Below are 25,411 nucleotides of genomic sequence, written 5' to 3'. Positions count from 1 at the left end.
GTAGACTTCTATCATATCTCTTCCCCCCCCCCCCCCCCCCCCCCCCAGTCGTCTCTTCTCCAAACTGAATAGCTCTAACTTTCTTAGCCTTTCTTCATAATGCAGCTGTTCCATGGCCCTTATTTTGGTAATTCTTCTCTGTACTTTTTCCAATGCAACTATATCTTTTTTGAGATGCAGTGACCAGAATTGCACACAGTATTCAAGATGAGGTCTAAAGTATTCAATACCAGAGTATAATCTTCAATTTATCTTGGATAAAATATGTGTCAATGGATTCCGGGGCATAAGAACATAAATTGCCATGCTGGGTCAGACCAAGGGTCCATCAAGCCCAGCATCCTGTTTCCAACAGAGGCCAAACCAGGCAGCAGTGTCTCTATCCTAGTTCTGTAATATCAAAGTGTAAATTATGTGGTGATATATCTCAGCAAATGAGAATGTCTTTGGTGTGGTTAGAAGACATTTTTATCTTTACTTCCTTAAAAAGTTTTCTTTTTAAAGTTGTGTTTGTCTAGGTGTTAGACAGTTAATTACAAGTTAAGAAAATGCCTTGGAAACATGAGTAGATATCCTGCTCTATTGCTAGCTTAATGAATGACAGGCATGTAATCGTGTTCCCAGCTTTAGATGGGTAAAACACTGCTCTCTTTATCTTTGAATGCTATCATATGGATCAAATCACAAGACTAGTAGCCCTCCTTTCCACACATGAGGTAGCTGTATGTATGTTTAAGTATTATAATTACACTGTGTTATAATTAGGTGTGGAGGACACTACATAAATGCAGATCATTTTAATCATATGTCCTCAAGTCAATGTAAGCAAGCATCTAATGAGACAAAGGACCACATCAGAAGGCAAGTAGTCCAGTGCTGCTGGGATAGATAACACTAAATCTGAAACTGTGGCTTAGCACATTAATTTGAGAATCTGACATTTACAGACACCTAGCACTCAAACCATAAGCATTGCTCTCCATCTCTGGTTAACCACTTTTTGTTAATACGTTTTGAGTTTATACGACTTCAAACTGATGGTGCTGTTTCAATGAGGAATAAATATCAAGTATAAACAATAACCTTTACTTCCTCACACTTAAATTTTAAACCAGACATGCTAGGCTTAAAGGTACTTCATATGAAACTGGGCTTGTGCTCTTCATTGTTTCTGAATGCACAATATTCACTTGTCTGCCATCGGTATTGCTCCTTTTATCACATATTCATTGCTTTGTTACTTTTTTTGTAAATGCATTTAAAACAATCTTGAGACTAAGTCAGAAATGACTTAACAAAATAAGACCTCGTTGAGAATGCATAAAGATTAGAAAATGCGATTACACATACTTTTCCTCCCCTGACCCAAACACACACTCAGGAACACATCCTCTCAACATGTCAAAGTATGTGTGATGTTGAATGCCATGCATGCTTTTTGCTACATTGCGAGCAGGTAATTCTCAGACAGTTAATTTACACTGATAAAACACTTTGAAACTTGAACTCCTCATGGCTGACTTAAGACACCATAGAAACATATACAGAAACATAGACGTGACGGCAGAAGACAACCAAACGGCCCATCCAGTCTGCCCAGCAAGCTTTCACACCTATTTTTTTCATACTTATCTGTTACTCTGACCGCTGAGGTCAGGGCCCTTATTTGTAACTTTTTGGTTCCAATTCCCTTCCACCCCCACCAACGATGCAGACAGCAGTGCTGGAGCTGCATCTAAGTGAAGTATCTAGCTAATTGGTTTGGGGTAGTAACTGCCATAATAAGCAAGCTACTCCCATGCTTGTTTACCCTGCCTGTGCAATTCAGTCCTTGTTGGTTGTCTGAATATAAATCCTATTTACTTCATTCCCCCCTGCCGTTGAAGCAGTGGGCTGTGCTGGATATGTATTCCAAGTGAAGTATTAGGCTTAATTGATTCGGGGTAGTAACCGCCATAACAAGCAAGCTACTCCTCTGTTTTTTGTGGATGCAAATCCTTTTTTCCACATTTCCTCTTGCCGTTGAAGCATAGAGCAATGTTGGAGTCGCATTAACTGTGTGTATGTTTACTGAATAAGGATATTAATCGCCAGGTAGCAGCCGTCATTCCCGCAAGCAAGCCACCCCCGTGCCTCTTCTCTTCATTCACATCCTCTAGACTTTATGGATCCACAGTGTTTATCCCATGCCCCTTTGAAGTCCTTCACAATTTTGGTCTTCACCAGGGCATTCCAGGCATCCACCACCCTCTCTGTTAAGAAATACTTCCTGACATTGGTTCTGAGTCTTCCTCCCTGGAGTTTTAAATCTTGACCCCTGGTTCTGCTGATTTTTTTGCAATGGAAAAGGTTTGTCGTCGTCTTTGGATCATTAAAACCCCTGCTCCTCCTTTCCTCCAGGGTGTACATATTTAGATTCTTCAATCTCTCCTCATAAGTCATTTGATGAAGACCCTCCACCTTTTTGGTCGCCCTTCTCTGTCCCTTCGGAGATACGGTCTCCAGAAATGAACACAGTACTCCAGGTGAGGCCTCACCAAGGACCTGTACAAGGGGATTATCACTTCCCTTTTCTTACTCAATATTCCTCTCTCTATGCAGCCCAGCATTCTTCTGGCATTAGCAATTGACTTGTCACATTGTTTCGCCGACTTCAGATCATTAGAGACTATCATCCCAAGGTCTCTCTCCTGCTCCGTACATATCAGCCCTTCTACCCCCATCGAATACAATCTTTCGGATTTCCACACCCCATGTGCATGACTCTGTACTTCTTGGCATTGAATCTCAGCTGCCATATCTTCGACCACTCTTCCAGCTTTCTTAAATCCAATCTCATTCTCTCCACTCCTTCTGGCGTGTCCATTCTGTTGCAGATCTTAGTGTCATCCACAAAAAGACAAACCTTACCTTCTATCCTGTCCACATGTCGCTCACAGAGAGAGCTTACCACTGCTCTCTCTTCAGAGTAAGTTCCATTTACTATCACATATTGTTTTCTGTCCATCAACCAGTTTGCAATCCAGGACACCACCTCGGCACTCACTCCTAAGCTTCTCATTTTATTCACCAGTCTCCTGTGCGGAACCGTATCAAAAGCCTTGCTGAAATCCAAGTGGATGATAGCGTGCTGCCTCTGGTCCAGCAATTCTCCTGACTGTAGATAGTTCACTATTCTTTCTTTCAACAGTGACTCCATTACTTTTCCCACCACTGAGGTGAGGCTGACCGGTCTGTAGTTACCAGCCTCTTCTCTGTTCCCACTCTTGTGAAGCGGGACCACCACCGCTCTTCTCCAATCACTCGGCACCACTCCCGTTTCTAAGGATCTATTGAACAGGTCACACAGCGGACCTGCCAGCACATCTCTGAGCTCCCTCAGTATCCTGGGATGAACCTCATCAGGCCCCATGGCTTTGTTCACTTTGTTTCCCCAGCTCTTTCCATACATTCTCTACTGTAAATGGAGTTACATCTACTCTATTCCCCTCCAGTTTCTTGTTAACTAGCGATGGTCCTTCTCCAGGGTCCTCTTTAGTGAACACCGAAATGAAGTATTTGTTTAATATTTCTGCCATTTCTTCGTCTCTCTCCACACATTGATCCTTTTCATCTTTCAATTTCACTATACCACTTTGGACTTTTCTGCTTTCACTGATGTATCTGAAAAATGTTTTGTCACCTCTCATTACCTCTTTGGCAATCCTTTCTTCCGCCTTGATTACTTTCTTAGTCTCCCTCAGTTCTCTCTCCCTCAGTATCCAATTACTTCAGAAAGCAAAGTTGCTTACTTGTAACGGGTGTTCTTTGAATTCAATGAATCAGTCACACGTGTGGGGCATTCACCAGACATTTTTCAGAAATTTCCAGGACCACCTTAAAGCGATCTTTTATTTCATATTTATTTATTTACATACCATCATTCTGGAGTATACAAGCATGGGGGTTTACAATAGGAAAACAATGATACAATAAAATACAATAAAAAAGCATACATTTAATTATTAAATAAAATATAATAAAATTATAAAATCTGTTCTCTCTGACTCTGCATAACATATGAGCTCTCTGGACACAAGTGACAGTTCTTATGCACCTGCGGGATGCAATGTGCCTCAGTTCTGCATTTAGGATAATAAAATGAATCCTACAACAGGAAGACGGAGGATGTGAATGGTGATTCACTGACTTCAGAGAATACTTAAGTTAAACAACATGCATGTTATATTTACATGCACTCCTGTTGTGCCAACCAGAAAACTACAAAAAAGACACTTGGAGCTCCTATGGAATTAGACATTTAGTAATGTGTATTGGGTGTGAGCTTGGCCCTCAGGAAGCCATGAGCAAACCGAATTACAGTTACAATATAGTAAACCTCCCATCCAAAACAACCCTAACAACCTTATCTATGAAAAGGCAACACCTCACATATTACACCATGCTCTAGAATAGCAATAAAACTCTTATTAGGAAACCAGGCTGCTATAGATCCCTACACCACAAGGAACCCCAATCCCACACGGACGCCGCTCAAAGGACATGGACCAAATCCCGATGACAATCAGGATTCTTCTTCCCCTTATTCTGCCCCCTTTTTCATGCCCCATATATTCCCTCCTTCACCCTAGAATCCATGCATCACGTCTAATTCTTTATATATTTTTATCCTGTATTGAAGTCGTACAGTTATTCAGCATTAAGCTTTCACGGTTGGCATTTGTTCCGTTGTTACTCCTTTCGTTTTCGTATGTTCTTAAGTTCTTATGAGCAATGCTTAATTGCTCTAATGTTTTCAGGTTTCTCCGTCTCAAATGTACTTTTGCTCTAATTGTTTAAGGTTTTATGTAACGCCCTCCGGCGGCAGTTCTGTTTTTACTGTATACTTTCTTACAGGAATGTCGGTATATAAGAATTCAAAATAAATACATAATACACAGAAATTACATGCAAACAAAATACCTGAACTCTGTCACATATGCTGAACACAGAGAGACCCTGACCAAATACAGAATAAAGAGCTCAGAAAGTATAAACAGAAATGTGCTGTTAAGAACTGAACTAAAACCCACAACAAGTCAGCCTCTACATGCAGAGCAATAATGGAAAAACTGAAACATTACCATTCTTCATAAAAACATTAAATAATAAAATCAAGAAATATAAAACAATCATAATACTAAAATCATATTTATGAAAAGAATATTTCAAACAGTTAATGAATAGAAAATAAAAAGTTTCCCAAACACCAATAAAATAAAGTAACCGATCGATGACGGGACTTGGATGGCGATGGTGTCGATGACTTCGACGCTTTTGATGAGGAAACCTGTTTGGAATGGAACAATAAAGTCATCTTTTCCAAACGAGCCCGACGCCCTTTCGGGGTCATTTGGGCGCAGTTGGTACATGAATCTATATCATGGGTAGGGCCCAAGCACAACACATAAACCTTGTGAGGGTCAGTGATGGACGTTGTCCTCAGACAGTCCGGGCACCTACGAAAACCCGTCGCCATCGAAAATTTAGGCCGCGTGCGGTAACAGACCGAAAAGGTAGTAAAACTTACCGAACGGGCACGGGTATAGACGGTATACAAGGGGGACCCCAGCCAGAGTGAAAATTTTTGAAAAACTTGAACTTTTCCCTGAAGAATATTTTCCTGTCAGGAAACAGTGGAAGAGCTATCTCCGCATGGCAAAAGCTGCACAGAAAAAAAAGAGACTGAAAGTTCTAGAAACTTTGACAAAAGTGTTCCGTGATTGGGCTCCATCCTGATGATGTCACCCCATATGCGAGGAGTACCATCCTGCTTGTCCTGTGAGAAAATATTTCAAAACATCTAGTGAATAAAAAATCCAGTAATTAAAAAATCTCCTGCTTTTCCATACCTTGATCTTCTGATTTTCCAGTCACCCTGAGATTGTCGTGGATTGGGGAGGTAGGGACACCCAATTTTTACCTTCTCTCTCACACACAAGCACAATAACAAATTCATTCTCTCACACACTTTCTCTCTAACATACAGGCTCCCTCTCCCTCAGATACATTGTGTGTGTGTGTGTGCCTGTGAGAGCCTATATGTAACACATGAGCTCTCACAGGCACAAACATACACATGGACTCTCACAGGCACACAAACATGTACACAGGCTCTCACACAGACAAACGCATGCATGAACATATAGGCTCTCAGACACACACATGGCCTCCTGTTGACTTTGGGCTGTGGTGGGATGAGTTCCACCACGGCCCCATGGGCTTCCTGATGTCTTTGGGCCGTGATGGGATGAGCAATACCACGCCCCCCATGGCCCAGATGAAGAACTGGAGTAGAGCGACAGCACGCATGGGAAGAAGAGACCATGCTAGGTAAAGCACGTGCAGCGTTGGCCTGAAGAAGAGCAGTGTGGCCCGGAGCAAAAAAAAGAGGAGCATCGTCAGCCCCCGTGGCCGATGGGACTCCTTTCTCAAGGCCACAAAGGCTGGAAGAGGCAGTTTCCTCTAGTTGTTCAGTGGATGGAGAGGGTGATTGAGTGTGCATGCGTTTGAGATTTTGTGTGTATATGTGTGAGATAGCATGTATATAAGTGACTGAGTGCCAGTATGTGTAAGTGTGTGATTAAGAGCCTGTGTGTGATTTGAGATCCTTTGTGTGTGAGACAGTATGAATGTAAGTATGTTATTAAGAATCTTTCAAGTAAATTTTAAAAGACCCACGCACATAAGATTGGGAGGGTTATGCGCATGGCTGGGCCTTGCGCGCACTGCGCACATTTTACAAAGGGCCCGGCCACGCATGTAACCCTCGTTACACGCCGAAGTGCTGGCTGGGGGGGGCGTGGTCTGGGCTGGGAGAAGCAGGGTGGGGGCAAGCCGGGACAGCACACCGGCAACTAGCCAGCACATGGCGATTTCTTCTGCTCCAGAGGAGCAGTAAGTATGAAAATAAATTTGGGGGTAGTTAGGGTAGGTTTAGGGGGGTGGGGATGACAGGGGATGGGGGAAGAAGGATAGGGTTAGGGAAGTTCCCATCAGTCCGCTCCTTCATTAGAGCGGACTGGGAGGGAACAGAGGACTGGCCAATTGCGTCGCCGTGCGTAGGTTATAAAATCCCCCCGCCCGAGTTGCAGCTGCCCGCACGGATTTTAAAATCAGACGCGCATGTGCACATGGCCATCAGATCTTATAATATGTGTGCACATGCTATAAAATTGGTGCGTTCATGTGCACACACATCTTAAAATCGACCCCTATATATGTGTGAGAGATAGTATGTGTATTTATGATTAAGAGCCTGTGTGTATAAGAGAAAGAGAGCACTTGTGTAATTGTGTGATTGAGAGCCTATGTAAGTGAGAGAGAGAGAGAGAGCCTGTGTATATGTGTGTGATTGAGAGCTTGTGTGAGAGAAATAGCTTGTGTGTGACAGAGAGGAGAAAGTTACAAGCAACCCCCCCACCCCCCCTCTAATTCACAACAATCTCAAGGCACCTGGAAATCAAACGTTTCCAGGTATGGAGAGCAGAGCAGAGCATTTTTTTTATCCATATTTTTAATTGGGTTTTTGTGTCTGCTGTTTTGAAATATTTTATTAGTGTCTAGACATTTTTTCCATGAGTTTTTAATTATTGGATATTCCATCCATCAGCTGTTTTGAAATTATCTGCTCTTTTTATTACTATGGTTTTACTGTTATTGATTTTATATTTCTTGATTTTATGAGGACTGGTGATTTCTCTTTTTCGTTTGTTGCCCTGCATACGGAGATTCTGGCTTGTTGCGGTTTCCAGTTCAGTTTTAGTCTGCATGTTTCTAGTTATGCTTTACGGTCTTCTCTATTCTTTGTAGGTGAGGGTCTGCACATGTGACTGAGGTGAGGTATTCTGTTGCATGTAGTTTCTAGGTAGAGCTCTATAGCAGCCTGGCTTGTTCCATTTTCCTAATAGGAGAATATTGGAGTTTTAAGGCCTGGTGTAATATTTTCAGTGTTGCCTTTTCTTAGGTAAGGTAGTTACTGTTTTGACTGCTGGAAGTTGGTGCTGTTCTGGTATGGGAGGTTTACTATTTATATTTCTGTTCATTCTTAAAGTAATATGGGGTCTTTTTTTCTTTTATTTCTGCCCTAGACTGTAATGAGTAGTGTGTCACACATGTGAGCGTTGTCCGTCAGGTGTGTCACTATGGGAAAAAGGCTGAGAGCCATGTGCTAGCAGAAGGAGTGTTCTTTTATGAGGTTTGATAATATTCAAGGGATTTTGGTTGCATTGAGTGACTTCTTCCTTTCAGACAACCCTTCATTGTCTGTTGCAGGAGCAGCTTCAGTTTCCAATGCAGAAAAAGCATCAAATAAAGGTATCAATGAGGATCATGGATGTTTCTTCACCACAGGCCTTTATTGTACCAGAGCCCACTGTAATCCATTTATTCCTGGATATTTGACTCCTCTGTGGGAGTGGGGGCAAATATCCTGGATGTTTCTCAGTTGAGGAGACTGGGTGTCTCTGGGTCACAGGTCTTGTGCTACCAGAGCGAAATGTAATCCAGTTTTTCCTGGGTTTCAAAATCTTCTGAAGAGATTGAGGGTGATATTCTGGATGCTCTGAGGGGGGGGGATTTTCAAAGCCTAGACAATTCCTCTTTCAGATGAGTCAGTTCCTTTTTGACTGAAGACAGTTGGAGGCAAACTGGACAACCCTTAGTCTCCAAATGGCATACCTAGGGACTACAACAGGTACACTGAATAAAAGACATTGTGATAAGGATCAGTGAGAAGGACTTGAGTAGTATTATAATTAAGGTACAAGTTGTTGGATTGATTACTTACGTCATTATTATTCACTTAATCTAAGACCATGGAAGAACTATTTAAGAAGAAATAACCTATTTATTTATTTATTTGTACGGTTTTATATACAGTTATTCGGTAGAGCCATCATAACGGTTTACAAATCTGCAATTATCATCCAACATATGCAATTATCTTACAATCAAATGGCGTTAACATAGTAGTTGGGAACAGTAGGGTTTTGTGAACAATCAACATATTTTCTTAGTCGTTGAATAACAGAATATTGCGGAGAACATTTTCAAAGAACTTAGCGGATCAAGGGAGTGAGCAGGGAGGGGTAGAAAAGGAGGGTACATCAGGAGAGCATGAAAGAGGAGGATTATGCCTGCGAGTTCTGTTGAGTGCTGGGATGATCAGGTGTCAGATAGTTAGAATAGAGTTTGCGGAATAAAAATGTTTTTAGGTCTTTTTTAAATGTTTTTTGGATGTGCTGGGTCCTCAGTTCTATGGGTAGGGTGTTCCAAGTTTTGGGGGAAGCAATGGAAAATGCTCTCTCGCGTAGTTGAAAGATGAGCATCTCTTAAGGTGGGGGTGGGGGGAATGGGATGGGGAGGGTATAAATAACAGGTAAACACCCTTATTTTCTGCCTTTAAAGCAGGGAATATTATATAAAGACTAGCTAAAAAACATAAGTGTTTACAGATATATAAAAGACATTTTTCAGTTGGCAAAGCCTATTCCAAACAAGGTAGCACAGATAGCTATTAATAAAAATAAAGAAATAAAAGCAAATAAGATCAGCTGGAGAGTTTTGGTCTATAAGAAAATTCACTGTGAAACTATATAGATGGGATAGTCCAGGTTATATTTAGTAGATAAGTTAACAAACTTACGTAGGAGGAAAAGATTAACAGCAGTAAAAAAAACAAACTCCTGTCTAATCTCTCTCCTTGCTTGGTGGTGTATCTGCTGCCACCTGCTACATAGTCCATGCTCACATGCACCAGGCTGCATCATCCTAGCAGTAGCCCAAGGGCTCACAACCCACGGACCATGACAGAAACATTCTCTTACTATTAAGACTGATATTATGATTTTTTTTTTTTAAACAGATGAAATTGCAACTTGATAGTTATTCACAATAACGTCAAGAATATTCTAGGAAAATGGAAGAACAAAAAATTACTATGCTTCAGAATTCCTCACTGGTGTTTATTAAGAACAAATGAGATTCTTTATTATAAAATTGAGAGTAGGGGGAATCAAGTGAGGAGATTTAATTTACATTTTCTAAAATGTCCTAAAATTATTTCTGTTCCTCCGAAGGATATGTTAAAGACGTTTTACTTAGAGATGTTACAATTTTCCCCTGATGATTTTCCTAGCACTGTTAAGGCTTATCTTCCAGGAAGAGGGACTGAAGCTTCTTTTTCTAATCCGCTAGTTGAAGGTGTGATTCCACCTGGAGGTTCCGATTTCTTAACTTCAGAAATTCAGGAAGGATAATTTCCTAGTGCTATATTATTAGTGGTGTATACACTGAAGGTTTTTTTTTTTTTTGTTTGTTTTTTTAAATTAAGGAGCCATTTTTCTTGGGGAGAAAGATTGCCATTTTTGCCCTACTTGTTTAATTTAAAATTGTATTTGTTTTAATTTTTGTTGAATGTTATACTGTAACTTATTTTGTGGATGTATTTGTTGTACACCTGTTTTGACGACAGCCCATGCTGATGGTAGGGGAGCAGCGTTGATGACGTGGACCTCGTGCAGTGAGGTATCGTAAGGTGCCGCACGGGTAAACCCAAGAGCTACTCTGACCTCAGGCAGAATTATCAGGAAGGCACCAGCAATCACTACAGCTATTCCATTGTTGTTCCAGCAGAGAAGGCATAGATGCAGATGGCCTGGAGGTCCAGACAGATCCCTGAGCAGAGAAGCAGACAGACAGGTACTAGCATACATTGGGGCAACCGGCGAGCAGCAGAGTCCAACAGATGATCCAGGATGGCAAACAAGATCCAAAACAGTCTGGGGTCGAGGCTGACAGCTAGCAGGCAGAATCCAGAATGGTCAGAGGTCCAGGCAGGCAGAAACCAAATTTTCACCTCCTTTTATCCCACTCTCATTCTTTGCTCCAAAGATGACCCAGGTAAATTGTTACAGCATAATTATCCATTAGGCAAGCTCCTATCTGTGAAACCCTGCCCAATGCCAAGGAGACATGCTTGTCCATAGCAACACTATTTTGGTCTTCCCCTGAAGCAGGCACGTTGTGCCAAAATGCTAGTGTTGGGATTACAGAGCATGTGAGATAACAGATCGTGTAATTGTTTAGGGCTTGGAGATACATACCCTCACTAACCATGTTTATATCAAGATTCTGAACAATTCATCTTTTTTTTTTTGGGAGGGGGGGGGGTTGGAACATTTTGTGATATCCATTCTTTCATTTTTGGAATAGTACATTTGATTTGAAGTACCACAGACTATGTCTTTTCTTTGCCCAGAGTAAAGTTGATTATGTAAATTATCTTCTGATTGTTTTGTATCAATGTTTGAATATTTCCTCTATAACTCTTATACAAATAGTGACGTGGTTTAACAATGGGATATGGTCTTTAACATATGGATTTTAATGAATTGTATGAATGTGTGCTTGTGTTAATTTTTATGATTGTTTAATTAAGTCCTTTTCTGACATTCTCTAAAATTTCACAAATAAAAGTACAAGTTTTGTTTTTCAAACTTTGGTTCAAATACTGTTACAACAACCTTTTGTGATAGACAAGCTTGGAATAAAGCCAGAAATAGTGGCTTATGGTGTTTTGTTTTTAACACATTTGCAAAGGCTGGTGCTTAATATGTTTAAAACTGCTTAGATAAGTGCATCAAAAATGTTTGCATATTTTGGAAGACAAATTGCCCTCCCCTTTAACTGATGTCACCAATTTGTCCAGCCAGTCACAGTGAAGAATAGGCAAAAAAGGCAATTCATTCACTCTTCTCATAAAAACAGGTTTATATGATCTCTCACATTCAGAATCAAATTGCAGCATAGTGGCACAGAGGAGAGAAAAACTACCTTAACCTTTTAATAGATTCGACAAAGCACTTATACAGACAGACAAGGTACTGTATGCTTCCTTTTTCAGTCTGAGAATGTTTGTCTTAAAGCAGCAAGGACTTTGCCGAATGATAGAACATTTAGTTGATGCAGTTAAGCAAAGATAATTTCTAACTTTCTTCAATATTCATTTTATTTGATATGTACAAATGTACAAAATATTTTGTATACGAATCATGACTACACTGAGCTGGCACAAATGGCATTTACAAGCTGACAGTGCTGTGCTTACATGGCTTACAAAGGCAATGGAAAATATTTTTGAGAAGAAACAGGTTATTTACTTTCACAGTAATTAAATTAACAGGCCACTTAATGTTTGCGCACAATACTAAAAGTGTAAGTGCTAGTGGGCAGTATATACCAGAACTCAGGAGCTGATCCATGAAATCAGTTGAGCTGACCAAAGCAATAGCAGCATTCTAACTCAGGACTTCATCTATGACATCTCTGATGTTCTCATGGGAGTCTCAAACGTCCAGTGTGAAAACATTTTACTTTGCTCTATGAACTGCTCCTCTTCTTCACCTCTCCTTATTAATCCAAACGCAACGTAAACTACCTCTGCTGCATGTCATTTTCCACATTATCCTGGTTATTTTCTATAGTCTATTTATTTGATTTATATTCCACCTTTTGGCACTTCAGAGCAGATTACATTCAGATACTCCCCTGTCCTTGGCAGGTTTATAATCTAAAATTGTACCCGAAACAATGGAGGGTGAAGTGATGTGCCCATGAGCAGTAGGGGGCAAAAGGCTTTGATGCTAAGAGACTGTCCCACATGGTTCCAAAGCTTCTCTTCACTTCATTCCTTTACCTCATTCCACTATTATTGATCATGCTAATCAACAGAGTAGCAGCTGTGCTGGAGGTACACCTAACCAATCTGGTTTTTAGGATAGCATGACGAATATGCATGAAATAGATCTGCATACACTGGATTTCTCAAATGTCATTTCTCTATGTCCTGGAAATAAGATATGTATCTCCTTACAGCTGTAAATTGTTTTAAAACAGAACCTCATCCAAGCCTACTGTTCAGTTATTCATACATCTATGCAATGACTGCAAGGGATTCTAATAAAAGATCACCACAGCAGTATCCTAGTTTAAACAAACAGTAAAGTTAACCTGTTACCCAGGAAAACTAAAATAAGTCATGCGCCTTGTTTCCAACAGGGACCAGGAATGAAAAGTAGAAAATTGTGGGCAAAAAAACCCACAATTTCCACAAAAATAAGATTGTAAAACAGTTCATGTGGATTTTGGATTTAATCACATGGCTTTCCAAAATTGTGCTCGAGGCACATTACAATTCAGGTACAGTAGGCATCTCCCTGACCCAGAGGGCATACAATTTAAGTTGGACTCTGGGGTAAGGAAGGGCAAAGTGATTTGCCCAAGGTCACAAAGTCACTAGGCTACACCTCCTCTACTCAGGACAATGTGAATAAGGAAAATTTCTGAAATTTTAACTTTTCTACCTGGTAATGCTACAATGCAAGTTGTAACTTTGCTCTAAGTTTATTTTTTGCTTCATTAAAATTCACAATACATCATCACAATTCATAGTTCCATTAAGTAGAATTGCTTACCTGTAACAGGTGCTCTCCTAGGACAGCAGGATGTTAGTCCTCACATGTGGCTGAAATCATCAGATGGATGCCGGCACAGAAAACTTTTGTCAGTTTCTAAAAATCTGAATTAGAAGGCATCCTCTTCTCTCTTTACTTACCTGGGCTCAGCGCTTACTGACTGAGTACAGAGACTATCTCCAGCAGCCGGGGGAGAGCTCTTTGGCAGTCACCACCATGCTCAGCTTCCTGCACCCGTTGCCTTTCAGCTGCTTCAGCAGCAAAGTCCATGCTGGGAAGCGGCTAACTGACCAAGGCACACTTCTGAGGGATTTCGGAAATCACCTCATGAATTCTCGACTAGGGGGAGGGACCTTTAGGTATCACCGCAGGAGAGCGGGGCTCGATCTTTTCTCCAATTTAAAGATAAAATTTCTTCTTCTAAAGAGTACTGTGATCCCGATAGGGAAAACATATTCACATCTGCTAAGATACGAACAGATACTGAGGAGCTGAGGTCACTGCAGGGGTCATCTAGTGTGATGTCAGCTTTGAAACTTGACTCAGTCTCCATCTGCTCGCAGGGGAGCATATCATCCATTGGTCCTGAGTCCATCTGACTATACGCTAGGAACAGTCCAACTGATTCGATGGGGTAAGATGGAATTTCGGGCAGTTGACGACAAACCCCAGGGATTCCAGCACCTGAATGGTTACGCGTGGGGAGTGAAGCGCCCCTCCGTGCATGGCGCTCTTGATCAGCCAGTCGTCCAAGTAGGGGGAAGACATGCACCGCCAGGTGGCAGAGGTGTGTGCCCACTACTGCCAGGCACTTGGTGAAGACCCATGGGGCTGAAGCAAGGCCGAACGGCAACACCTTGCATTAGAAGTGACTGCTGCCAACCATGAACCAAAGGTATTTCCTGTGTCCCAGAAAAATTCCTTAGTGGGCGTATGCGTCCTTTAAGTTGAGTGAGCAAAGCCAGTCCTCTCTTTATAGGAGGATCAGTGTGCCAGGTGAGACCATCTTGAACTTTTCTCTTCACAGGAATTTGTTCAAGGCTATCAGATGGGGCATAGCTCCCCTGTTTTCTTTAGAATCAGGAAATATTTGGAGTAGAATCCCAGTCCCTACTGATGTAACTGGACGGGCTCCATGGCCCCCCTCCATACAAGGGCAGAGAGAACTGTCCAAAGGACTTCCTGATGCGGGGTCAGACCCCATGCCAAGCGGGGGTGGGGGGGGGGAGGGGGGGGAGTCCGCAGGGCTTATGCTCCCCTGGGGCCAGTCAAAACCCTGTAGTGGGGCTTTGCTGGGGAGGTGGCTGAGTCCTGGGGGTCCGCTGCTGTCTAGAGCGACCCATAGAGCCCCCCTCACAGCATACGCGAGGCTGGACGATAATATTTCCTCTGGCAATATAAAGACCTTCACCCACTCTGACACGAGGACTTCCTGGCAGAGGACAGAAGGTCCGAAGTACTGGCGGAGAAATGATGGAGGTTCTCATGATGGCCTTTCAATTGAGCCACAGCATTTCATACCTTGTCACCAAACAGGTTCTCTCTAGTTCAGGGCAGGTCTGCGAGCTTATCCTGGACTTCCAGCTGGAGGTCCGATGCTTGGAGCCACGCCATTCTCCGGGCTCCAATGCTCGCCGCCACTACCCTAGCCGCTGTTTCGAACACATCGTAGGTGGAACGCACCTTGTTTTTGCCACACTACAAGCCTTGCTGGGCAACTGCCAGGAAGGGTTCCTGCTGCTGCTGGGGGAGGCAGTTGGCCAACTCCTGAACCTGCTTCTAGAGGTTACGAGTGTACTTGGTCATGTATAGTTGGTAGGCATCAATCTGGGAGATTATCATCACTCCCTGGTACACTTTCCTACCCAGAGCACCAGATGCCCGGTATTCCCAGCCCAGATGCGCAGAAGTGTGCGTACAGGACCATTTGGCTTTCTTGAGGGCAGACTCCACAACCAATAACTGGTGCAGGAGCTGACGCCTCTCAAACCCCAAAAGCCAGTTGAACCAAGTAGACTGCATCCGTCTTACAGTTCACCGGAGCTACCATTATGGGGTGCTCCCACATCCTGAGGAGTAATTCCTTAAATATGTCATGGATGGGGATAGCCAAGACCTCCTTTGGGGCATCAACGAAATGGAGCACCTCCAGCATGGCGGGCATCCTCCTCCGAAAGGAGCTGGAAAGGGATAGATGCAGCCACAGCCCGCACAAAAGCGCAAAGGTCAGTTCCTCCGGTGGAGATCGGCACTTCTCATCCAGAGGAGATGGGCCTGAGAGAAGTCTCCTGAGACCTGTGAAGACTACTCCGAGGTATCGTTCCCCCCCACCCCCCCCAGGGATCATACAAAGCGTACTCACTGAAGTCCCCCCTAAGACCCCTCGAGGAGAACCCCTGTCCAAGTCCCTCGGCCCCAGCACTGAAAGCACAGATGGGTCCAGGGGCACCGACGGCCTTTATGGTAGTGAGGGCACTGAGGTCCCCGAAGGACCAGGGACAGGACCGGGCAAACTGTGCATGATACCAGAGCCCCCGCCTGTGCCCTTGGTTGGGAGACATCCTCCTCCTCTGAGGACCCCACAATGGGGATGACTCCCGAGGGAGGAGGATGAACAGAGCTCCACAACTGTGAGGCAAACACGTCGTGGAAAAAAAGACTGAAGGGGGACCTCGCGTGGACGCATGGATAGTGGCATGCTAGGCATTCTCAGTGTGCCAGTCAACGTTCTAGAAACTTTGACTAAAGCTTTTCGTGCTGAGCTCCATCTGATGATGTCACCCATGTGTGAGGACTACCATCCTGCTTGTCCTAGGAGAAAGCCCTATCTTTCAAAGAGGGTGTGAGGTAACATTCACAGCGTGTGTGGTGGGGAGGGCAATCAGTTCCAGTCAGCATTCAGTAGTGACACCAATAGCCAGATTCAGGTTGCATGTGTGCCTGGTTCTGGAAGGAGCAGTGTTTCTAGCCCCTGAGGACATCAGGTCAACACCTGGCCTAGAAGAGGAGTAAAAAATGGAGAACAAACACCCAGGTAGTTGCAAATGAAGGTTTATGCTGCTGCAGCCCCTATTACAGGCTGGTTACAACTAAACTGTTAGCCCAAAAAAACGAAAGAAGAAGCCAGGCAAAAAATGTTTTTGAAAGTTGAACATTTAAAAAGGTGCAAGCCAACTGGCTAATGCTTGTTTTCTATATATATAGGGGCCCTGGTTTCACGCACATATACATAACGTGTATGCTGCCATAGAATTTGTAGCTCCAAGAAACACTACGCCTGCCTCTGCCAACCAGTCCTGCATCTCTGGCTGCTATCTTCAACATTTTCTGGCTGAAGTTGCCTCTGCACTGTCTCCTTCTCTCTATCCCTGCCGCTATAATCTTCCTGTCTCCCTCAGTCACTGTAACCTTCTTCCTTCTCCCTTTCTGCCTTGCTTCCACAATATTTCTTCCTCATGCCGCCAGACTGCTGCATTCTCCCTCCTCTCATTTGCAGGCTTTCAGCTGCTGAACCTAACTTTGTCCATTCTACTAAGCTCAGAGAAAATTAGGCCCAATGACAGCGGAGCAGCTCAGAGAAAATTAGGCCCAATGACAGCGGAGCAGCTTCAACTGGAGGAAGAACATGTGGGAGGCAGCACTAATGTGGGGGAGGGGAGGTAGGGAGTGGGGGGGATGATCAAGGTCATGGTAGTAGGCCGTGACACTGAGAATGGGGTGAGTGTAGTAAGGAAGATTAGGTGAGAAGAAAAAAGGGGGTCAGAAAGGAGGGAGGAGAGGGGGAGAGAGCAGATATGGTGAAGATTATGACAGAAGTGAAAGTTGAAGGGGACGGAAGAGGGAAAGGGCTGGGATGAGGGACTGGAAGGGAGAGAGGAAAGACTGGTGGAAGATTAAAAGAAAGGAAAAGCAGAAACTGGGAGATTCAAGAAAAAAAACAGGCCCTTTTGGGAAGAGAGGAAAGAAAAAACAGGAAAAATGAAAGTAAAAAACTGAAAAAACTGACATGAAAGAGGAAAAAAGCAAAAACGATTCAGCATTTATAGTAGATTTGAAATAAGAATATTATATTCAAAAGGGAAACAAATGTACAACCTACCACACTAAGAGTCAGATGTATTAAAAGGTTTTACCATTTTTTTAATCTATGGGGAAAAAGCTCAACACATCCAGCGTTTACCGGTAAGTGATGCTCTATAACAAGGGTTCTCAACTCTGGTAAGGGAGGACTGCAAACAGCTCAGGTTTTCGGGGTAAACAAACTAATGCAAAATAGCCATTTCTTAAACAATATATACACATACATTCAATATATATTCATTATGAATATCCTTAACAAGAGACCTGTTTGCAGGCTTCACTGAGAACCCCCTGCCCTACAACCACTGTCCTGGATACTAGAATCAAACATTTTCTGTATTTCTTTTCCAGTTGCACATCTGTTGCAAGAAAAACAAAACAAAACAGAATTAAATGAACAGCAGCTCAGAATGTCTTCAACCTTCAGTAGCTTCCAAAGCTGCCCTGCCAATCATCTATTCCTTACTGTTAACTGTAGGGGTTTGCGGGAACAGCATCTCTCTATGGCTATTTTCAAGCCAAATGAACAGAAAAACATCAACACACATTTATCTGACAAATCTGGTGTTTTCAAATTTGCTTGTGTGTGGCATTATGCCTTTAATAATTGCTTACTATATAAATGGAAATCAGTGGGCACCTGACTCCATGACATGCAAGACTATAATTGGTGGAGTAATGTTAACCATGCACAGTAACATGTATATCAGCATTACCATTCTGTGCTGGATTGCCATCAGTCGGTATGCAACCCTGATGAAACACCGTGACAGCATGCAAGAGTCCCTTCAATATGTCTATGAAAAAATCTTCTATGGACGCATACTAAAGAAATTCCGCCAGCCACAATTTGCTAAATATCTCTGTACAGGTTTGTGGATAATTGTGATGTTTCTAACTACTCCTATTATAGTATACTACTCTGTGATACAGTCCGACCAGACTCAACATCACACTTGCTACAATACAAAAACAGAAGTGGGTGAACATCTCTATCAGATCTCTGGTCTTGTTGCTAGTGGAGTTTTCTTTTTCTTTTTTGCAATTGTATTGCTGTCCTACTACCTGCTGACGGACCATCTAAAAAAGATGCAGACCAATACTTGCATTGGGAAGAAAAATCTCATTTACAAAAAAGTGAAAAGAAATATTATTGTCATCCTGGTAGTGCTGACAATATGCTTTGTCCCATATCATATTTTTAAGGTGGCTTTCTATGCTCTAGCACTTAATACTCAAGATTGCTACCAACTGAACTATCTGATAGAATTGAAAAGTTTCTTTTTCTGTCTTGCTGTCTCCAGAAGTAGCATAGATCCCATTGTATATATCTTCTTGGACAAAACATTTAAGAAACATCTGTTCAACCTCTGTAGAAAATCTTCAACTCTACAGCTCTCAAATGTATCACCCATGACCAAACAAGACCATGAGCCAACACAGCAGAGCACACCTGACAAAGGGTAATAAATCATCATACTTGCTCACCATCATATAGCAATTCTATACAGAGAGACAATAAAGCTAAACAAAACATCAAACTTCTCCAAACAGAAGATATAGTACCCCAGGAAATGCAATCATGAAAAAACAGTGCTGAAACTAGTGTCTTATTGCCTCAGGTACAAAATTACATTGTAAGCCCTGTGGGGATACCTATAGTACCTGAATGCAATCCGCTTTGATGTACACGTTGAAGTGCCAAAAAAGCAGAATATAAAAATCTAAATAAAAATACAAAAGCACACATCCTCAACATATACAAAGGCCAATTCAATGGCCCATTATTAATGCAGCATCTCAACAGGGCCTAAGCCAATACTGAAGAGGTACCAGCTCCAAACAAGTATTCCAAATTCTTCATTCAGGATTAGCTCTGGTTTAACCCCTACAAACTCTTGGAAACCAAATCCAATTTTACACCTTGATTTCTAGACCTAGGTGAAAGCATGACAAGTGCAGATGAACAATGACAATACTGAGGGATCCCCGGCATAGCAAGTTAACAGAAAATAAAAAACAAAACCAGGGCTCCTACTAAGCAAATCAGAGACTAGATTTCCAAACCAAAATAAAGATATCTTCACAAAACAATGGGTAGCGGGCACTGGAATATGCTACCTGAAGATGTGGTTACTAAAGATCAGCATGCTACAGGATATCAGGTTTAAAAGGATGGATCTCATGGATTATAAAGCTGCATCTAAAACTTGCTATCAACAACAATCACATAATATGGTTAACGTGTTTCCTCTTCCTACCAAAATTTAGAATTCTCCCCCTTTCCAAAAGCAGTTTTGCTTTAAGTCTCAATTATTCTTTAGGGCAGATAAATTTAAGATCTAACATGTCTTACTGATAAGTACACACAAACACTTTCTGTAAAATGTTACAATTCTTGTATTTTTCTTAGCTGATATCCACTGTGCTAGCATCAGTTAAAAAAAAAAAATGCTAATTCTTAACCGCACAACAGAAATATAAACTACTTGCAGGACATTGCAATTTATCAGAAACTGCAAACCACAGAAATGAGTGAGAAGATAGCTTGATCACATCTATTCTCAGAAATGTATGCACTTTTCAATTTGTCATCTTCAAAAAGCTAAACTAAATGAAACACTTTTTTTTTTTCTTCAATTGAGTCCCCAAAACACAATGAAATAAAGCAGACTATTTACAAAAGGTATTCAATTGTGCGACATGTCCTGACTGATTATTGCCCCTCCTAAAATTACATACAGGACATGCAGAGCACGCACACTTAAATGCACTAAAAAGAGGCGTTCCCGTGGGCATTCTTAGCTCAGGGGAGGAAAACAGCACGTATACATATGATTTCCAACTGTACACGAACTATTTTGTCACTGCCCCTTCCCCACACCTGCACAAACAGCACAGACAAAAAGCACGTGGACCCTTTCAATATACATTTTGCACTTGCTATTTTTCAAAGCAAAATAATGAATGCAGGTTCTCTTTAAAAATAATATGTCCAAAGTATGTGCACCGATAGCACCATACAGTTTGCTACCATATGTGCTATTTAAAAATTACCCCCCAAACTGATTTATCCAAGGCCACAGAGGGAGTTAGTGGCAGAAGGGAGAAGAATGTTTACAGTCTTGTTCTAATGCCCCAACCATGCAACCAACCTAATATGCTAAATATTCACAGAGAAGGGCAATGTCAGCAAAAGATTTAATATCTAATAAAAAAAAAAGGTTCCCTCTGTAAAAGCAAGTACAGAGCATTGTGCCAAATATCTACCTTTTGCAACTTCAAGCATTTCAAATTGGTGACACCATCCGTTTCTTTGCTGACTGTAAAACCATGTTGATTGTAAATTGCAACACAACTGTACTTGTAATTTTAATTATAAAATTTGATTTTAATCTCCCTTGAGATTAACCAAGGAAAAGGCAGAAATTCAAATGTTTATAAATAAAGAAATCTGGTTTGCAAGTGATCCTACAGGTGAGCTTAGGAACTTAGAAGGTTAAGTTGGATGTCTGATTGACCTTGAATCCCCACATTTCATGCCAAGTTAAGATTGGTTAGACTATACTTAAGAGACCTTAAAGCCAGGAATGCATTCACTAGTAGTAAATACAATAGATCTAATGTGCTATATGTGGGCTTGCCTTTGAAACTGCAAATTTTATAGAATATAGCTGTAAGGATGGTGACAAATAGACCAAGGAGGGCTGCTGTACCAAACTCCATTGGCTTACAGTGTAGGAAAGAGTTAAATTTAAAATCCTGACCCTTGCTTTTTTGGGTGCTAACAGGGAAAGGGCTCCCACATATAGCAAATAGCCTAGACTAGTATGTATCTGAGAGGCAACCGTGTTCTGGCAAAGGGTGCCTTGTCAGTTCCTGCATTACAGGAGCTGTGGCTCATCCAAAATGGTTCTGGGTTTTTTTCTGTTACAGTTTCACTTTTAGAGAATAAGTTACCTCTCTGGAAGTTCGGCAGGAAGTGAATTAACATTTCAAAAAAAGGGTTAAGGCTTTTCTTTCCCTGGAACTACCTCAGTGTCTTTTATAAATTAAGATCTTGATAGGGGATGAGGATTTTTATTTTCAGTGTCTTAAAATGGTGGTAGTAATTGTGTTTTATTGTATGATTGTTTTAGATTACATTGTATATTTTTTACTGTTATCTACTGCTTTGGGTGATCTAATGTGGACTGGGGAGATGGTACATACATCTTTTTAAATAAAATATATGAAGAGGAGACCTGTATGACCCTTTTTGTGAGGCATGACTGTAAGGGAGATACCAGATGTTCTACCACTGTATGCAACAAAATATGAATACTGATCTCAGAAGGACACAGACTTTAAAAGATGTATGCTGACATATATATGTTCCAGCAAAAAACACTCTCTCAGAAGAAAGAAATAAGATAAGAATGTTGACTAGCATAACAATGCTACCTAGCATATCAGATCAGCTTGTTGACCATAAGCTTTCTAAACAAAAAGTGGCCCTAGGACAGAAACAGACAAACTTAGAGCAGAACACAGTCTGTTCAAGGATAATTCATCGTTTGGGAGCAGTAACCTCCCCTCTGGAAAAAGGGGAGGCCAGTGATCTGAAATGCGGAGATGATACCATCTGTCACTGCATGTCTATGTATGACCTTCTTTCATATTCATCAGCTGACTATTATAAGAAAGGGCAAACAAGAAAAAAATGGGAGACCTGATAATGTGGAGGCATCAACCCTGCCCATCCCTGTGATAAGGAGGTAAAGGACCAGACATGTCCGGGTAGACTGGAGAGAGGAAAGCCCTGCCTGATATCTGGCCACCTACCACAAATCTAGAGAAGGCCTCAAACTGAGACACATCTCCTCAGCCCAGCCAGTACCAGGCCCAAGGAAGCAAGTTCTTTCCCTCGAGACAGTCCCTGAGATCTCCAGCCAGAGACTGCTCTAGAGGTAAACAGTAGGGAATCTCCCAAAGTTGGATGGGGTTCTGGGTTTCTGGCACATTTCAATCCACTAATGATGCAATTCTTTATTTAGTATAAACAGATACTAAGTAGCAAAAACTTTAGAGACATATACTGTTTTCTTCTAAATATTTATCCTGTAAACTCTGACAAATAAAAGTAATTCTGTGGATAAAATACATGGTCTTTTCTGAACTATTCAGATTGTGTAGATACAGGAGGTAGTAGAGAGAACTGTGTGTAGCACTGCCGGCCTGGATAGGTGTGGGGGAGGAGAATACAAGGTGCACAGTAGCAGACAGGTTCCCTAACCCCTAATATCATGTACATAAATGTTGATTCCCCCTAGACAGGATAGGTCACGCCTATCCACAGAGATGACAGATGTGGAGTCAGATTTACTAGAATTAGAAGAGGAACTGATAGTGAGAATTATGCAGGTTTATACTAAGAGGATATGCAGCATCAAATCTAAAGGATCATGAGTATTTAAGAGAAACATACCTACAATTAGGGATAGTCACTAATTTTTATATAACTACCCTGAGATTCTTGGTCAGTGAATCCAAATTAACCATGAAGTCATTGATTGAATATGCCATCATTTTGCATTCATTAAGAGAATTATTACAAAATAATTCACACTTATTGTCTCAAAATCAGGTAAAAGAAAGATATTATCCAGATAAGGGCAGAAATAGAGGGTACGGTTGAAAAAATGCTCACTACAGGGAAGAGATCGCAGATTATTGGCAGAAGAAAATCAATCTGATAAGTGTGCATGCCTTAGAAAAACAAATCTCTGAAGAGAGTCCTCAGGACTCAGACCCCAGAACAGATAAGACTACCAGAATATATAGAATGGATTCAGGAGCTGAAAGAGCTCATCAAAAGACAGCAAAACAGGGAAGACTCAGAAGAAACAGTAAAGCACTGTTTCTTGTCTTGTAGTTGTTGCCTTGAAACAGCGAAACGCTAGCTAATGCCGGCACATGATATAGCACGAGTGGTTGCGTGGCGTGACCTCCGATATGAAAATCTCCGTATAACGTTTCAATATACTGAAGTTTCATGCAAGCTATCAAGAAAAATCAGTCACATGTCAACAGTCTTTCAAGACTCCAAGATAAGTTTTGATTTTTCAAAAGGTTTGAGCTATTTTGAGCCATTTATAATAGTGTGACTCATTAGAAAGCTTTGCATGATTTTCAGATGTGAAAGTTTTTTAGAAAAATTCCATTCGGATATCACAATAAGAATCAAACAGTGATTTTTAATAAAAAGAAGAAATATTGAAACAAAAATTAAATATAGTAATAAAGGCATATGGGGAGGTTGGTTTTTTTTTTTTTTTAAAGACCAATGATTGACCTACCCGTAAATGTGCATAAGTTTTGTACAAAACTTGCACTTGGGATCTAAGGTCTTTTTCCTTCACAAAGGGATTATTGCACAATTTTTAACTATTTATTTTTATTTATTTTTAGATTTTTTTATACCGGTGTTCCTGTATGAAATGCAGATCACATCGGTTTACATTAAAACAGAACATAAATTTTTGCCTAGAGGCATTACATAGAACAAGGTTAAGCAACTTGGAACAGGGTAAACTAGCTCAACATTAACATAGTAATGTAAACGTATTGGCTAACGAGTCTCATTTAGCAAAACAAACAAAAAAAAAACATAAAAGGAAAACAGTAGATGTCACATGAGACCTGCAGTAAGAGATTGGATACAGAGTCAACTTAGAAGAGTAGATGAGTAGAAGTATAGAACTTGGGGAATATGATGATGATGATGCAATGATGATGATGCGATGATGAGGAAGAGGAACTCTTGCTCATCATCAGAGGAACTATGGCGGAATAAATTGGTGTAAGGGATTTTTCATTTTGACTGCTAATCTTTACTACACCCTTTCTATTGGTATATTACAACTTTCCTGTTTTGGCAGTATCCTTTGAAGATGCATGCCCCCTGAACTACATACTTTTGAGTGACCATCGGCTTTCCCTTATGATCTAGTTTACAAGATGATTTGAGATCCTTTGTGTGTGAGACAGTATGAATGTAAGTATGTTATTAAGAATCTTTCAAGTAAATTTTAAAAGACCCATGCGCATAAGATGGGGGGGGGGGGGGGGGGGGGTTATGCGCATAGTTTACAAGCTGCTCTATCTCCTTTACAAATGTTAGTGCCAGCCCCAAGTTTTCGCCCTGGTTAAAGTACTGCCCATTCCATCTAAAAAGGCTCCAAGGTCCCCTGCATAGCTCACCAGACAGCCCCGGCTATGTTAGAAACTAGATGAGCACCTGCATTTCCACTATGACTTCTAGTCTTCACCAGAGTTCCTGAATTCCTGCAGCAGATTTTCCAAGATTCTGTGGCAAGAAAGTAGAGTTGCTACCTGTAACAGTTGTTCTCCTAGGACAGCAGGATGTTAGTCCTCACAAATGGGTGACATCAATGGATGGAGCCCGGCACAGAACTTTGATCTCAAAGATTTGAGAGCTTACAGCATGCCCTACTGAGCATGTGCAATTGTAGTCATCACCCTGCCCCTTAGGCAGAGTCCCTCAGTCCACGATATAGCTAAGTTGCGAAAAGAAGAAACAAGGTCGGTGTATGGTTGGTTTGAATCCTTTAAATAATGAGATAGATTTAAAAATATTAAGCAATAAAAAATCATAAAACATAGAAACAAGTGATGGAAATGCTAGTCAAAATTTTTTTTTGAGTATTAAAGTACATGTAGGAATTTATGGGTAAGTATAGTGATGTGCCAGCGTTTTCTTAAGTGATGAACAAAATTAAAGTAGCGTAAGTAGTGTCAACTCAAAATCTTCTGTT

At 41.4% G+C, this 25,411-nt stretch overlaps 2 protein-coding genes across 8 annotated transcripts in view; one reads left to right on the top strand and one right to left on the bottom strand.

The window, feature by feature from the left end:
- The window catches only part of CASK (calcium/calmodulin dependent serine protein kinase), a 1,033,919-nt gene that overhangs the window by 487,345 nt on the left and 521,163 nt on the right, over nt 1–25,411 (bottom strand). The gene's annotated exons all lie outside the window — the stretch shown is intronic.
- GPR82 (G protein-coupled receptor 82) lies at nt 17,988–19,061 on the top strand. Its single transcript, XM_029601735.1, has one exon. The coding sequence runs from the start codon at nt 17,988–17,990 to the stop codon at nt 19,059–19,061; it is 1,074 nt and encodes a 357-aa protein (XP_029457595.1).

Source organism: Rhinatrema bivittatum, chromosome 5 (genome assembly GCF_901001135.1).
Source record: "Rhinatrema bivittatum chromosome 5, aRhiBiv1.1, whole genome shotgun sequence".
Classification (NCBI taxonomy): Eukaryota; Metazoa; Chordata; class Amphibia; order Gymnophiona; family Rhinatrematidae; genus Rhinatrema; species Rhinatrema bivittatum.
This window is presented reverse-complemented; position numbering and strand designations above follow the sequence as displayed.